The sequence below is a fragment of the Orcinus orca genome, chromosome 11 (assembly GCF_937001465.1).
Source record: "Orcinus orca chromosome 11, mOrcOrc1.1, whole genome shotgun sequence".
In the NCBI taxonomy this organism is placed as follows: Eukaryota; Metazoa; Chordata; class Mammalia; order Artiodactyla; family Delphinidae; genus Orcinus; species Orcinus orca.
In genome coordinates, this window is record NC_064569.1 from 97,561,798 (window position 1) to 97,576,188 (window position 14,391).

At 51.8% G+C, this 14,391-nt stretch overlaps 1 protein-coding gene across 1 annotated transcript in view; it reads right to left on the reverse strand.

Annotated features, from left to right (window-relative positions):
* The window catches only part of SULT4A1 (sulfotransferase family 4A member 1), a 32,113-nt gene extending 22,819 nt beyond the window's left edge, over positions 1–9,294 (reverse strand). Inside the window, exon 1 of the mRNA XM_004279570.3 lies at positions 9,064–9,294. Within this exon, the coding sequence (XP_004279618.1) occupies positions 9,064–9,232 (169 nt within the window). The 5' untranslated portion in view covers positions 9,233–9,294. The remainder of the gene's footprint in view (positions 1–9,063) is intronic.
* Positions 9,295–14,391: the final 5,097 nt, after the last annotated feature.

The window sequence follows — 14,391 nt, forward strand, 5'->3', positions numbered from 1 at the left end:
ACCCCAACTGAAAAGGAGCACACCGAGACTCAGGAAGGCTGAGCGCCTTGCCCCAGATCGGATTCGGGCCTAGGTCATTACAACGCCTCCTCCAGCGGACCCTGTCAGCGCCCACCATCCCACCTCGGCGCCCTGGAGCGCGGTGGGCAGACCCCACACGAGGAGCTCCTGCACCCGCTCTCCCTGGGCCCCAAGCACCCTCCACTGCTGGGAAGCGGGAGCTGACGGATGAGGCCCGGCCCCCACCTCTTGAGGGAGACTCCCGTGCTGTGCCCACCCGTCTCCCGAGGGTACCGCTCCTGGCTTCCTCTTTGCCGCACCTCCTGAGACCACCTCCCACCTCACTCCTCCACGCCGAGCCTCGCTTCCAGGTCTCCAGGCCCCAGGCTCACCCCCTCCTCGTGCCGGGCCTCGCCCCTCCCATGGGGGAGGCAAGACCACGTGGGCACGAGCTTCAAGAGGCCACATCTGAAATCCCAGCTCAGCCACTTCCTGAGGCCTGGACCCCAGGAAGACTCAGCCCGTCCCAGCAGGTCTACCCACCACACCCCAGGGGAGGACCGCCCACGGATCAAACGCCAGGACCCACGTGCTGGGGCCCCGGAGCCAGCCCCCGGGGGCTCTGCCCCCAGGACCTGGGCCCGTTTCTCCTCGGGCCTCAGTTCCTCACCTGATAAGGGACATCTCTGGCCGTGAGGCTCTGAGGATGACAGGACACCCCCCCCCCGCCCCCGTTCCCGGCACAGAGACGGGCCGCGCTCTCAGCTCCCAGTCTGCCTGAGGCTTGAGAAGGATCAATGCAGACTCGAGCGTCTGTGCCATCACCCCGCCCACGGCCTGCCGCTGGTGGGAGTGGGGGGCCCAGGAGCCCCTGGCTCATCCCAGGCTGAGCTGAGCCTCATGAGAGCCCAAGCCTCTCTGGCTCTCCAGCCCCTCTGGGAAAGACTTGTTTAGCTTCCAGAAACCCCAGGAAGTCTGCAAAGCATGTTTTGGGGGGGCTTCTGCCTCCTGACGGCCCCTGCACTTGCCCTAACGTGCTCCAGAAGCCCCAGCTGGGTCCCCACCCCCTGCTAACAGCAGAGCATCACTCTGTCCAGACCCTGTCCGACCCCCCAGAAGCTGCAGACATGCCCACCGCCTCACCTGACCATCAGGACAGCGGGACGCAGTGCCACCCCAGCCAGGGTGCTGAGAGCTGGGAGGAGCGCAGCCCAACACTAACCGGCAACGGCCAGACAAGCTGCCAGACCCCACCCGACTCAAGTCCGTCAGAGAGCTGAAGCTGCGGGGCAGCCAAGAGGCTGGAACCCCAGGAGGACGGGCCAGGGGGAGGGGAAGCCAGGCGCCACGCACGCAGGAAAGAAGAACCCAGCTGGAATTTCCCCAAGGTGCAGAGGCTGACGGCCGGCTTGCAGAGCAAGAGACACGAGGGGAGAGCTGGCACCAAGCAGACGCTCTTCTGCAGACCTACTAGGTGCTCGTGAGAAGGACAAGGGGTGGCAGGGTGGAGACAGCGTTCCTCCACATCATGGCTGCAGGAAAAGGAAAGAAACCTGCTGGGACTCTTCTCCTCTATGGGAAGAATGCATTAAGCCACTGGGGGAGGGGCAGCAAAACCTGTTACCCCCCAGGGCGCTGGTGAAGACCCAACACGCTGGAGACTGGGTGAAAGAAAAGAACTCTGCCCCTGCGGGAGAGGTAGGAACTTGCCCCTGGGCTCTGAGACCCCCAAATGCTGAAAGAGGAACAGGAAACTTTTTCCTGCGCAAGACCCACCATCAAGGCAGAGCTGGCTGCCACTAAGGGCGTCACTGAGAAAGCCCTACCAGGACCCAGGAACCCAGGGCCTGCCTGAGGCTGCAGCTGGACCAGGTGACAGAGGACGTCCCCTCTCAGCCAGCAACAGAGCAACCAGAAACAGCAGTCCACCCCTGAGGTAGGGGACAGGGTGTGGGGAGAAACCCCTCTGAGACTCAGACCAAAAGCTGAGGGTAGGGCAGAAACACTGAGGAAAGACCCTCTGAAAACTCAGCTTCCCACGCAAAGCACAAGGTGATGCTATAGGAATTAAAACCAGTCGTCACTCAAGTGCCCAGAGGGACAACAGAATCCAAACACAGCCCTCCTCCCACCAGACTGACTCACCACCTACACTAATGGCAAGAAAAGCCAGGCCCATTTCCAAGCATAAATACAACTGACTCCAATCTCTAATGTGGGCACACTGTGTCCAGCATTCAATCAAAAAGTACTACACATTAGGAAAAGGAAAAAAAAAAATATATATATATATATATGTACACACACACACACATATATATCCCGGTCAAGAAACAAAACAATCAACAGAATCAGACTTTAAAATTAATCTGATTAAAATGTTAAAGGATTTCATGGAGAAGATGGACAAAATGCATAAACAGATGAATATTTCAGCAGAGAGATGGAAGCTACCAAAACAATGAGATACTAGAGGAAAAATAAAAACACAATAACAGAAATACAGAATGCTTTCAGTGAGCTCATCAGTAGACCTGACACAGTGGAAGAATCAGTTAACACATTACTGACTGGGGGATTTTTGCAGAAACTAATGTCTGTGGCCATAATACACCTCTGGTCAAAAATGTGTTGAGCTGAAGATTGGTCAACAGAAATTACCCAAGCTGAAACACAAGGAGAAAAGAAGGGTGAAAAAATAGAATATACAAGAGCTATAGGATAGTATCAAACAATCTAACACATATGTAATTGGAATCTCAAAAGAAGAGAAGACAGAAGAAATATTCATAGGGATAATGGCTGAGAATTCATCCAAAAGTAGGAAAGGCATCAAACCATAGATCCAAGAAGCTCAGAGAACCCCAAGCAGAATAAGCATCCCCCTCCCTGAAAAAATACATACCTAGACACATAATATTCAAGTGCTGAAAATCAAAGATAAAGAGAAAATCTTGAAGGCAACCAGGGGATAAAAAGGGCCATTCCAAAAGGAACAAAGAATCACAGCTGACTTTTCAACAGAAGCGATGCAAGCCAGGAGACAATGGAGTGGCAGCTCTAAAGTGCTGAAAGATAGGAGGGAGGCACGGGAGGATGGTCAGTCCCACAATGAACAGATGAGAGGAGCTGGAAAACGGGAAGTCCTCATCAGGTAATCAGAGGGAAGGAAAAGGAGAGGAAGAGAGGGGAGCGGAAGAGCACACCAGACAGAGGGAGAAAGACTGGAGGGAAGAAGGAAGAAGAAGGAAGAAGAAGGAAGCAGGCGTGTTCAGACAGTCCTATGTGGCTGGTGAGAAAGGGGGCAGAACAGGTGAAATCAGACCACAGGACGATGGGCTACAGAGTGGAGTTTACCGTTGACTGAAGGCAATGGGGGGGGAAGTGAAGAGGTGTAACGAGGGACTGCCCGAGGTCAGGTTTGTGTTTCTAAGAGGTCACCTCCGCTGCAGAGTGAAAGGTGAACCAAGGGGGGAGGCCATGCAATAGTCCAGGTCAGACAGGAAGGGTCCCATGACTGTCTCGAGGGCTGAAGGCATAGACAGACCTGAGAGCTTTTACTGGGTACAGGAGCCACAGAAGCAAGTAACAAAGTGCATGTGGGGGCGGAGGGTGGGGGAGTGCGGAAAAGCCGTCACTGTCTAGGGGGAATGAGAAATGAGAAGCCCGGATGAGACCCTGGAGCTCAGAGTGGGGCCGGGGGTCTCTTCCTGTTCCACTGGTATCAGAAAGATGCTCCTCCCGGAGGCCCTGCTCCTTCCTCCAGAATCCCCATACAGCGATGAGAAGAATGTTCCCCTGGCCAACCCATGCGCTTGGACTTGCCCCCTCCTTCCCCAATTGCAAGCCCTCTTCATTATGTGCAAACATGCTGAGTAAGAGCGAAGGGAAGGAAGAGGGAGGAGGGAGGGAGAGGGGAGAGGGGAGAGGAAGTCGGCAGTTGTCCTGCTCACACCTCCTGGTACCTCTTCAGGCGTCTGCACGCTCTCCCGGGGGGCGGGGAACTGAGCGCTGAGTTGGGGAGCACTCATCACCCTGTGTCGCTGGAAGGGAGGGGCGGTCACCCTGATCTCGGCACAAACGTGAGCTCAGGGTGGGTGGCAAGTCCCTCCCTGAAACCTCGCAGGCTGCTTCCTGATCCGCATTTGAGACCAGGCTCCTCCCCAGACTGTGGGAAAGTGCAGTGCGGTAACTGCATGTGAAAACCTGGGGAGCGTCTGGCACAGAATGCATGCTGGGTGGGCGCCGGTTCCCATCCCCACTGTCCCTCTGCCAGCTCTTCCCGTGGCTGCTTCCTCTCCACCGTCTACAAGTGAAAACTGTACGCTCACATGCCGATACCGCCCTTTCCCCTCACTGGGCCTGTTTCTATCCAAAAAAGGAAACAGTCGCAAGAACACAGGACTGTTCTGAGGCTCAAACAAGGGAGAGGGAGTAGCTGCGATTGGTAATCCCACCTGCCCTCATGGCCGGCTCCCTGCCCACCTCCTCCATGCAGGCCCCCAGTGATCCTCCTCCTGCCTGGGCCCCTGACCTGACCCTGGGAATGACCACCCTGGCCTGTCAGACGGCTTTCGGCATCAGGGGCCTGGCCTCCCAGTATCACTGCAGGCTCCTTGAGGACAGCATCACCTCATTCATGACACTTCCCGAGCCCCCCTCTCCTGGGCATGGTGACACACACAGTCAAAGAAAACGAAGAGCTCTTCCAGCCTGGGGCCTGTGGGCCTCCCCGCCCCAGGGTGTCTTAACATTTAAGACTTACATGAACCCATCAGGCCCAACCCTCTCATATTTCATGAGCAAACGGCAGTCGCACAGTGACAGGGCTAGAGCTGGCGCCAGATGCTCCCCCCTCCCCAGCAGTGATGCGCTGCTTCCCTCCTCATCAGTGGCAGGAGAATGAGGATGCACTTCAAGACAGGTGGGAACCAAAAGGAAAGGGAAGTCGGGAGGTGGGCGCTCTGGCCAAGCCACGGAGCATGTTCCAGAGCCAGTCTCCACGACCTTGGGGACCCCGGGGGCAGACACAAGACGTCTCCCAGACACAACTGGGTTCAACACTCAACATCCTGGGACCAAAGAGGCTATAAGAACGGATGACGACCAACAAGCGACAATGAGAAGGGTCCCCCTCAGAAGGCACAAGGGGCTCCCACTGCTGGCGTCGCGGTGTGAACCAGCGTGAGGATGGACATAGCTGACATCCGTGCTGTGCAACACGAGAGCCACTAGCCATGCGGCTCCTGAGCTCGCGAAATGTGGCGACTGCCACCGGGGAACTGAATCTCTAATTTTATTTCATTTCAATTCATTAAACTTCAATACCCACCTGTGTCTAGAGGCTCCTGTATCAGACAGCACAGTCCTAACCTGTCACCCGAGCTCAAACGTCAGAAACAGAAAAAAGTTCTAGAAGTAGTGGAGTGCTGTGGGAAAAAGGCAGGATCCACTTATTACTACCTTTACCACCAGACGTCCCCTGCCCTGTGAACCCCAGTTCCCCACCAGAGGGGGCAGGGTGGACAAGGGACCCTGGGGCCACCTGCAAGTTCACTAAGACCTCCTAGACTTGGGCACTGGAAACCCAAGGGGCCCCGTGGTCCCCTGCAAGGCAAGGAGGGGCCTCTGCTAGACCTGACTACTCACCCCAGTCCCAGCACCGACCACCCTACAGCTGCCTGACCCCAGCAGACTGAGCGCTCACTGAGGGCAGGCACCAGATGGGACTCTGCTCTGCACCCCCGGCACCTAGGAAAGCGTCTGGGCACCGCAGGCGCTCAGGGAGTGAAAGCTGGCATCAGTAGCACGAGCCTTTCCTGTGCTTACGGTGCATCCGGGACGGGAAGAAGCCCTCGCCCATCATCTCACTCATCCTCACAGCCACCCGGCAAGGCGCTGAGGTGGTCTCTCCTATCCCCGAGGAAAGCCCAGCTCAGAGGGGTGATGTCATCTGTCCGGGGCCATCCAGCAGGTAAGTAGCACAGCTGTGTTCAAACCCAGGCCTTCCAGCTCCAAAGCCAGGCTCTTAATCTCTAAGCACCAGTGCCTCCTACAAATCCACTCCTGGTGGGGAGGAGAAGTGGGGGAGGGAAGGGACGGGAAGGGAAAGGAAGCGTGAACTGGGCCACCTGAAGTTCACGTGACTCAGACCAGTGACAAAAACCCTAAAATCCCAAAGTGCCCTGCGACTTCCATCCCAAAGCGCACAAGAGAAGGTGGGAGCCTCCCTCCACCTTGAAGCCCGAGTCTGGCTGTCCTCCTCCGGAGGGGAAGGGGCAAGACTGGCTGCGGACCAGGGGACCTGACTAGACTGACTGTCCTTCAGCAGCTGTGTGACTCTGAGCAAGTTCCTGCCTTCTCTGAGCCTCTGGATTAACATGGCAGAGCACCTGGCACACGGGACTCGCCAAGGGGCCGCTTCATTGTTCCTAGGGCATCCCAGGTCCCATCGCAAAGCGTGAATGGCCTGTGTTCAAAGTAACAGTCCCTCCAAGGATCCCAGAGCCAGAGTCGCCTCTGCAACTATGCAATTTATGATGTGGATTTCACAGCAGGGGAAACAGGGGCTCAGAATCACCCAAGGGCAACGACTTGGGAGAACCCAGATCCTGCCCCCGCAGACCGCCCCTCCTGCTGCATCAGCTGCCGCTGGAGATGACTTCCAGGGCCCTCGTCCTCTGGTTGAGAGAAAACCTTTCGGGCAGATCTTTGGGACCAATTCTTCAGTCCCCTTCGTGATCATTTCGTGTAATGAACTTTACAGGCAGTGTGGGTTGGGGGAACGGGGGATCTTCAGAAGCACTGGTTTCAGCTAGTGCAGGTCATCCTTCCTGAGAAAACTTCTCACCTATCCTGTCACCATCCCACAAACTGGATGAGAAGGATGGACTGGGCCAAGGTCGAGAACCAGGAAGAAAGCAAAGAAGGAACAGAAGATACTGGCCTACACAAAACCCAGGACTCTGCTTCTCCTTTACTCCTGGGCTCGTGGTCAGCTCAAACAAGCCTCATACTGGGCACGTGAGCTTGAGCACGTCACTTCACCTCCCAGAGGCTCCGTGCCCGACCTGTGAAAGGGGAGACCACCTCTGATCAGAGAGCTCTGAAGCGAGTTTGCTGCGATGACGAACACACACAGAGCGACAAAGCACGGCAGGTAGTCAGCTGTGCAGTTACTACTGTCATTTGCTCCTGGCTTACATAGTTCTAACAAGGGAGTCTTCAGGTTGCCCAGCCCTCAGGTAGAAGGTAAAAGATAAAAGGAGCAGGCAGGGGGCAGACGGACAAACAACGAGGGCCTGGAAAGGCTATAAGGTCTGTGGAAAACATTTTTTAAGTTTTAAAAAGGAGGCTCCCTGGGGCTCTGTGCAAAGGGACCCCACACAAGGATCTCTGGCCACCGTGTCACCAAAAGAAAGAGCCACATGTTTACTCTCCTTGTGAAAAACTCTAGGATATGTTTTTGTTTGTCTCTGAAAGATGCAAGTTACAAACAAGATGTGAGCTTTGGTTACCTAGAAAACTTCCTTAAACCTACACCTCATTCCCCATCGAGGTGCCCAGAAAGAACCCCAGCAGGCCCCCAGTGCAGGGCCCCTCTAAAGGATCCCCCAGAAGCCCCAAGTACATGCTTTTCAGCTAAGCTCTAAGCCTGGTCCTCCCCCAGCCTGCCAGCTACTTAACTTCTCACCCTCCATCTCCTTGCCATGAAATGGAGGGAGGACACAGAACCACAACCGCTCATCTGCAATTCCGAAATCCTCAAGAACACCCCAAACCAAGTTTCTCACAATTCATGTGGAGGCAAACCCTGCCCTAAACTAACATGAGACAATTTTTGGTCTTTATTGATCCCACTTAACGTGAGGGTTCAAAGTACAGCCCCACCACACCCAGCGGGGGGGGGGGTGGTCTTACATGTAGGAATGGTATCTGTGGCTCTAAATCTGACCAATTCTGAATCCCCATACCTCCTTCCTTCCTTCTTCCCAAGGATGGCTCAGCAGCACCTCCAGACTTTTCCCCACCCTCCACTGACAGCCCCTTCTCCAACCTTCCTCGGAGGACCGGCCGTACTCCTCGGGTGTCTGGGACCCTGCACAGCTGGGACAGCCAAGTGTACAGCTCTTCCCGCAACCTACCACCCTGCTCCTCCAACACGACCTCCAGGCTGCCCCCCTCCACACCAGGCGTCAGACGCACTGCACTGTCTGGATTCAGGCGTCTCCCTGCCTCTTCAATTCAGCGGCAGCAATCGAAACCCGCAGGAACGATCAAACAAGAAAGCTGCTTCTTTTCCCTACGAACCTCAGAAGGCAGTACACGATAATGTCTTATATCAGGTCCCGGGCACAGACCAGCCTGGCTTTAAATCTCTGCTTTGCCACTCATCAGCTGTGTGACCTTGGGCAAGCAACTTCCCCTCTCTGAGCCTCAGTTCCTAGACTGTAAAGTGGGGATGATCACCTCTACCTTACACGGTTGTCATGAAAATGACATCAGTTAATGCTGCGAGATGTGAATGCCCTGGGTTCTGCCCGACACCAGGGTGATGCAGGCGGCCCTGAAACAAGGGAACACACCAGGCACGCATTCCGGGCACGGCCAGTCCCATCCCCCACCCGGTGCCCACGCAGGAAATGAGGGACGCACACAGCCGTGCTGCTCCTTTTATCCCCTTCCCCAGATCACCACCAGGACTCTGCACTCATCAAAGGCTGAACCGGGCCCAGGAACAGAGAGGTTAAGTGACTGTCCAAGGTCACACAGCCAGCTGGACAACGGGAGAGGAAGCAGGGAAGGGTGGTGGGCCTGGGCCTATCCTCCTGGCAGCTCCTGCCAAACCGGCTCCATCCCCACGGGACGCTAGCTGGCCATGGGCACCGGGACCCACCTCCGAAGACTGGTTTCCCCAAACGCTGGCCGACCACCCCCCACCCCGCCCGGTCGGGTTCTGGGCACCGCGCCCTCGCCCTCCGCCCCCGACGGGAAGCCCTCGGCGCTGGCGCATCGTCTACGCGGGCGCGCCGCAGAGCCGGGCGGGGTCTGCCCGGGGCTCACCGGACTTGGGGTAGGTGACGATCCACACGTCGCTGGGCCGCACCGGGAAGTTGGCGATCTCCTCCATCTTCCCGCGGCAGAAGGGCGGTAGCCGCACGCCATGGAACTCGAAGTACTTGCTCTCGAACTCGCCCGGCGTGCTGGGGGTCTCGGCCTCGCTCTCCGCCATGCCGCCGCCGCCGCCGCCACAGCCCGGCCCCCCAGCCGCGCCGCCCGCTCCCGGCCCGCGCCCCTCACCCGCGCCCTCACCCGCGCCCGCCACCCCCAGCCGCCGCGCGGCGCTCTGCAGGCGTGACGTCACGGCGCCGCCCGGCCCGCGCCCCGCCTCAACCGGCGCTGGCGAAGGCACTCCGTGGCCGTGACGTCACGACGCCGCGGCGCCCAAGCCGGCGTGGAAGCTGCGCTCCGCGGGTATGACGTCATGGCCCCGCCCGACGCGCGCCGGCTGCCCTCCGCAGACTTGCGGTAGTGGGGCCTCCGGGCCCGACCCGCCCCACACCCGGCAGCAGCCACCCACCCGCCCCGAGGGCCGACCAAGACCTCTGTCCGCCGTCCTCCTCCCAGCCGTCCGTCCACATCACCTCCATCACGCGTACATTCACTAACCTAGTGACTCCGTCATTCAGCAAGCGTTCAACACAGAAATACTCCAGCTAGAAGTGACCTTGAAGATTAATTCATTTATTCAACAAATATTTAGGGAACATCCGATCTGTACCAGACTCTGGTCGAGGTTCCCGACCAGTGAGACTGGCTCCTCTTGGAGCTTACATTTGTGAACAACCGAGATAATTTCAGATCGTAATGGGAGCTGTGAATGAGATGCTTCACAATATCCTGAGGGCGGAAAGGGGGCTGTTAATTGCAGATTCCCAGGGCCAAGCCGCAGACCTCGGGATATCCAAGGCTCTTGGAATCGTGCCCCGCAAATCTGCATTTCAAAAGTACTTCTTATGCAGACCACATTTTGAGAACAAGAGGATTCTATAGAAGCTTTAGTACAACCCCTCAACCATTCACTCAAGAAACAGATGCAGGCATACCTCATTTTATTGTGTTTTGCAGATGTTCTGTTTTTTTACAAATTGAACGTTTATGACAACCCTGCATTGTCAAATGATGGTTAGCAATTTTTAGCAATGAAGTATTTGTTAATTAAGTCACGTACATTCTTTTTTTATAAGAAATTATGCTGTTGCACATTTAATAGACTACAGTACAGTGTAAACATAATTCGTGTGACTAGCTTTATGGCAGTATTCACCTCATTGCAGTGGTCTGGAACCATTCCTGCAATATCTCTGAGGTATGCCTGTATTAAGCACCTACTGTATGCCTAGGGGAACACAAAGATGAAAATGATAATGTCCTGGTCTAATTCTCTGAGGTTCAGTGTCCCTGGCTTTGAAAAGGGAACAATAATCTCTACCCCTAGGTACTGTAGTTGAGAGGACAGAGAAAACTACACCAGCAAGGATCCAGAGCAGAGCAGGTGGACAGGACCTACTTGCTCTCTCTCCTTCTTCCCCTGGACTGAGACACTTGCAGTCTGGCAAGGGAGCCACACACGTGGGCTGAGAGGCGTGGGCCACATGTACACGGTGGATGGAGAGAACAAGGAGAGCATTAACTCACCCGTGCCTCCTGCAGTGGAAGCGCAGAGCCCTAACCACTGGACCGCCAGGGAAGTCCCAAGGATGTCTTTACAAAAATGAAAGAGAAGATTCCAAGCACCAAGACATTGTTAAGAACAATTAGGTAATGGCACAAAGACAGGTAGCCAAAGGCTAGAGGAACTGAGTGAATGAATAAGCTGATGTTTCAGGTGACGTTCTCACTATGGAAGAGCAAGGGAGAACCCTTGCTCTTTTTAGATTGGGGTCTAAGGTATTGACATGAATTTATTATTTGAAAAACTATCTATTTCTTATCTGTGCTGAAAAGGCCTTTAGGTTCTGTATTCCAGCAATACTAGGCACAGTCAGTGTCCAAATCTTGGTTTCTAAATACTTCCCACCAAAAGGAACCAGGGTTTCTTGGAGAAAAGACTAATTCCACAGCTGGGCAAAGAAAGTGCAAGATGAGCCTAAAATATCTTTTGGGGCAAAAAAAAAATAAGAAGAAACTGTTAAAAATGCTGGGAATAGGTCAAAAGAACACAGGAGCTAGTTTGAAAGATCAAATGAGGAGCACTTTGCACATGTTAGACAAGAATTGGAAACAATTCAAATGTCCATCAACATTAGGCTGGTTAAATTGTGATGTATTCATACAATGGAATTCTTACTACATAGTGATTTAAAAAAAGAATTACTGGTATATGCAACAACACAGGTGAATTTCACAGTCAAAATGATGAGCGAAAGAAGCCAAACACAAAAGACAATATGTTCTATGATTCCATCCATATACAATTCAAGGACAAACAAAACTAATCTACGGTCAGAGGTCAGAAAAGTGTTTAATTTGGGGCAGCAGGAGGGGGTTGACTGGGAATAGACACAAGAGTACCCTCCAGAGTATTGGAAACATTATATCTCGCTCTCAGTGATGGCCACAAGGTGATATATGCATTAGTATAGATGAATATAGATGTGGATATAGATACAGATGCAGACACAGGGTCTGCTTCATGGTCATGCAACCAGGGGAGTCAGAAGGGCCCCGCACTTGGGGTTTAATGCTCTGTGTGTGGTCAGCATCTTAAAATTCTTAATAATTTTATCTTGGAACTTGTGCTTTATAAATGAAGTCTGATGATCAATGAGGCATGTGCTGAGGGCTTGGAGCCTTGGCTCATGGGAGGTCCCACCTCCTGCCACCTTCCAAGGTCTTGACTGCCCACTCCTCTGTTCTCTAGTGTCCCAACCCTGTGGCCATGGGGACTTGGGGCCAGCGCCAAGAGGGTCAGGTCTGTTGTTGACACCCCATGGCGTCTCAGAGTGGGGCATGATAGAAACCATCCCTGTCTTTCTCTGTCCTAAACTGGCGGCACCCTGGTACATTTGGTGGATGAATCAACAAAGATGAACCTCTCTCCCACCATCAGTTCAGGTATCCATTCCTCTGGTGGGGATGTTGCAATTCCCTTGGGACATCAGGCCAGTGGGAAGGGGTGATGCCTGGCTTGAGGTCTTCGCTCCCAGCCAGGGCAAGATGCCTCAGCCCCACAGCTGACAGGAGGACATGGACAGCCAATGGGCTGCTCTGGAAGTCATGGGCTGGGTCCCCCAGGCTCCTGTGAAGGTCTGCATGTACCCCATGAGTACCCCGGTTTTGGAGAGAGTGGCATTAAATAGAAATTAAAAACACCATGGTAGGCTGAGAGATTGTGGAAGAAAGCAAAAAGTTTTATATTTTAGTAATTTTAATGGCATGTTTTAATGCCATTACATTAATGGCTGTACATTTTAATCTTGCACTGGGACCTGCAAATTATATCCTATAAAGTTGTACATGTAAAAAAATTATTGAGGCGTACACAAGATTTGTGTATGTACTTTGTACCTAAATAACAATTTACTTTGTGTATGCATATCTGTATTTAAGCTAAACAAAAATATTTTTAATGGGTATACGTTAAAATGAATTAGGAAAGGAACAGTAGGAAAAAAGAACTTCCATACTGAAACTAAGAAAAACAAATGAATGAATGAGGAAAAAAGAAAAAGGTCTTTTCAGTAAAATGGCAACTAAGCAATATAGAAGGAATGATGGAGTTATAAAATCACCATTTTGCAGTCATAATAATAATAATGAATCAGATAAGTATATCATGCGAAGCGAAAACCATCAATGGGTGAAGAATCGTCGGGGAAAGTGTATCTTTCCAATCTCAGCGCATCTACCCACATATTACTTATCAATAACAAAGGAAAAAGGATAACTTTATAGAGAATAAATCTGGCAGACACCATCTTAACCAAATGATCAAAATTAACATCACCAGGTTGCGTGGCAAACTGACACCTGTGCCTCCTGATATGATGTACTGAGAAGGACACAGAATCACTTATGTGGTTTTCCCACCCAAAATTCATATCCTGAATCTAATAATGAGGACAAAATACAAGACCTAAGCCAAGGGACAGTCTGTAGAACAACTGACCAGTACTCTTCAAAAATGTCAACGTCATGAAAGACAAAAGAAGAAAAGTTGAAAGAACTGTTCTAGATAAAAGGAGACTAAAAATAATTGACAAGGACGTTCCTGGGACAATTTGCAACATATGAATATTGACTCTATATTAGCTGGTAATATTCTATTAATTTTAAATTTCATGAGTTTTGAAACTGTACTGTGGGTATGTAAAAGAATGTTCTTTTTCTTGGGGGTTACATGCTGAAGTATTTGGGAATGTATAATTATGTCTGCAAATTATTTTCAAACTGTTCTGCCAAAAAAAAAGTAACAATTATGACACGCTGAGTGCATGTGTGTTTATGTACATTGAGAGAGAAGGAAAATGTGGCAGATGCCACAGTTGGTGAATGTAGGTGATGGTATAATTTCATTGTTGTATTAGTTTTCTATTACTGCTGTAATGAATTACCACAAACTGAGTGGCTTAAAACAACACGAATTTATTATCTTACAGTTTTATGTAGGTCATATGTCTAATGCACGTGTCACTATGCTAAAATCAAGGTGTCGGCAAAGCGCCATTCCTTTCTGGAGGCTCTAGGGATGAAGCCAGTTTCTTGCCTTTTCCAGCCGCTAGAGGCCGCCCACTTCCTTGGCTCGTGGTCAGTCCCTTCCTCCATCTTCAAGGCCATAAATGCCGGGTTTAGTCTTTCTCACATCATATTACTCTGATACTGACTCTCCTTCTATCTACCTCTTCCACTTTTAAGGTCCCTTATAATTATATTAGGTCTGCCCAATAAATAATCCAGAATAATCTATTTTCAGGTCAGCTGATTAGCAACCTTAATTCCATCTGCAACCTTAATTCCCTTTGACATATAGCATATTCATAGGTTCTGGGCATTGGAACATGGACATATTTTGATGGGGGGAGGTTTTATTCTGCTACCACAGTTGTATTACTTCTTGTACCTTTTCTTTGGGTTTAATTGTTTCAGAATAGAAATCTAAAGAATTTAACGTAGAAAACCCTGTTTTCTGTTAACGTAGAAAACCCTGAGAACTCTACCAAAAAAGCTACTAGAGTGAATAAATGAGTTTAGCAAGCTCATAAGACACAAGGCCAACAAACAAAAGTCAATTCTATTTCTACATACTAGCAACAAACAATTGAAAATCGAAATTTTTAAAATACCATTTGCAATAGCATCAAAAAACATTAAGTGCTTGGGAATAAATCT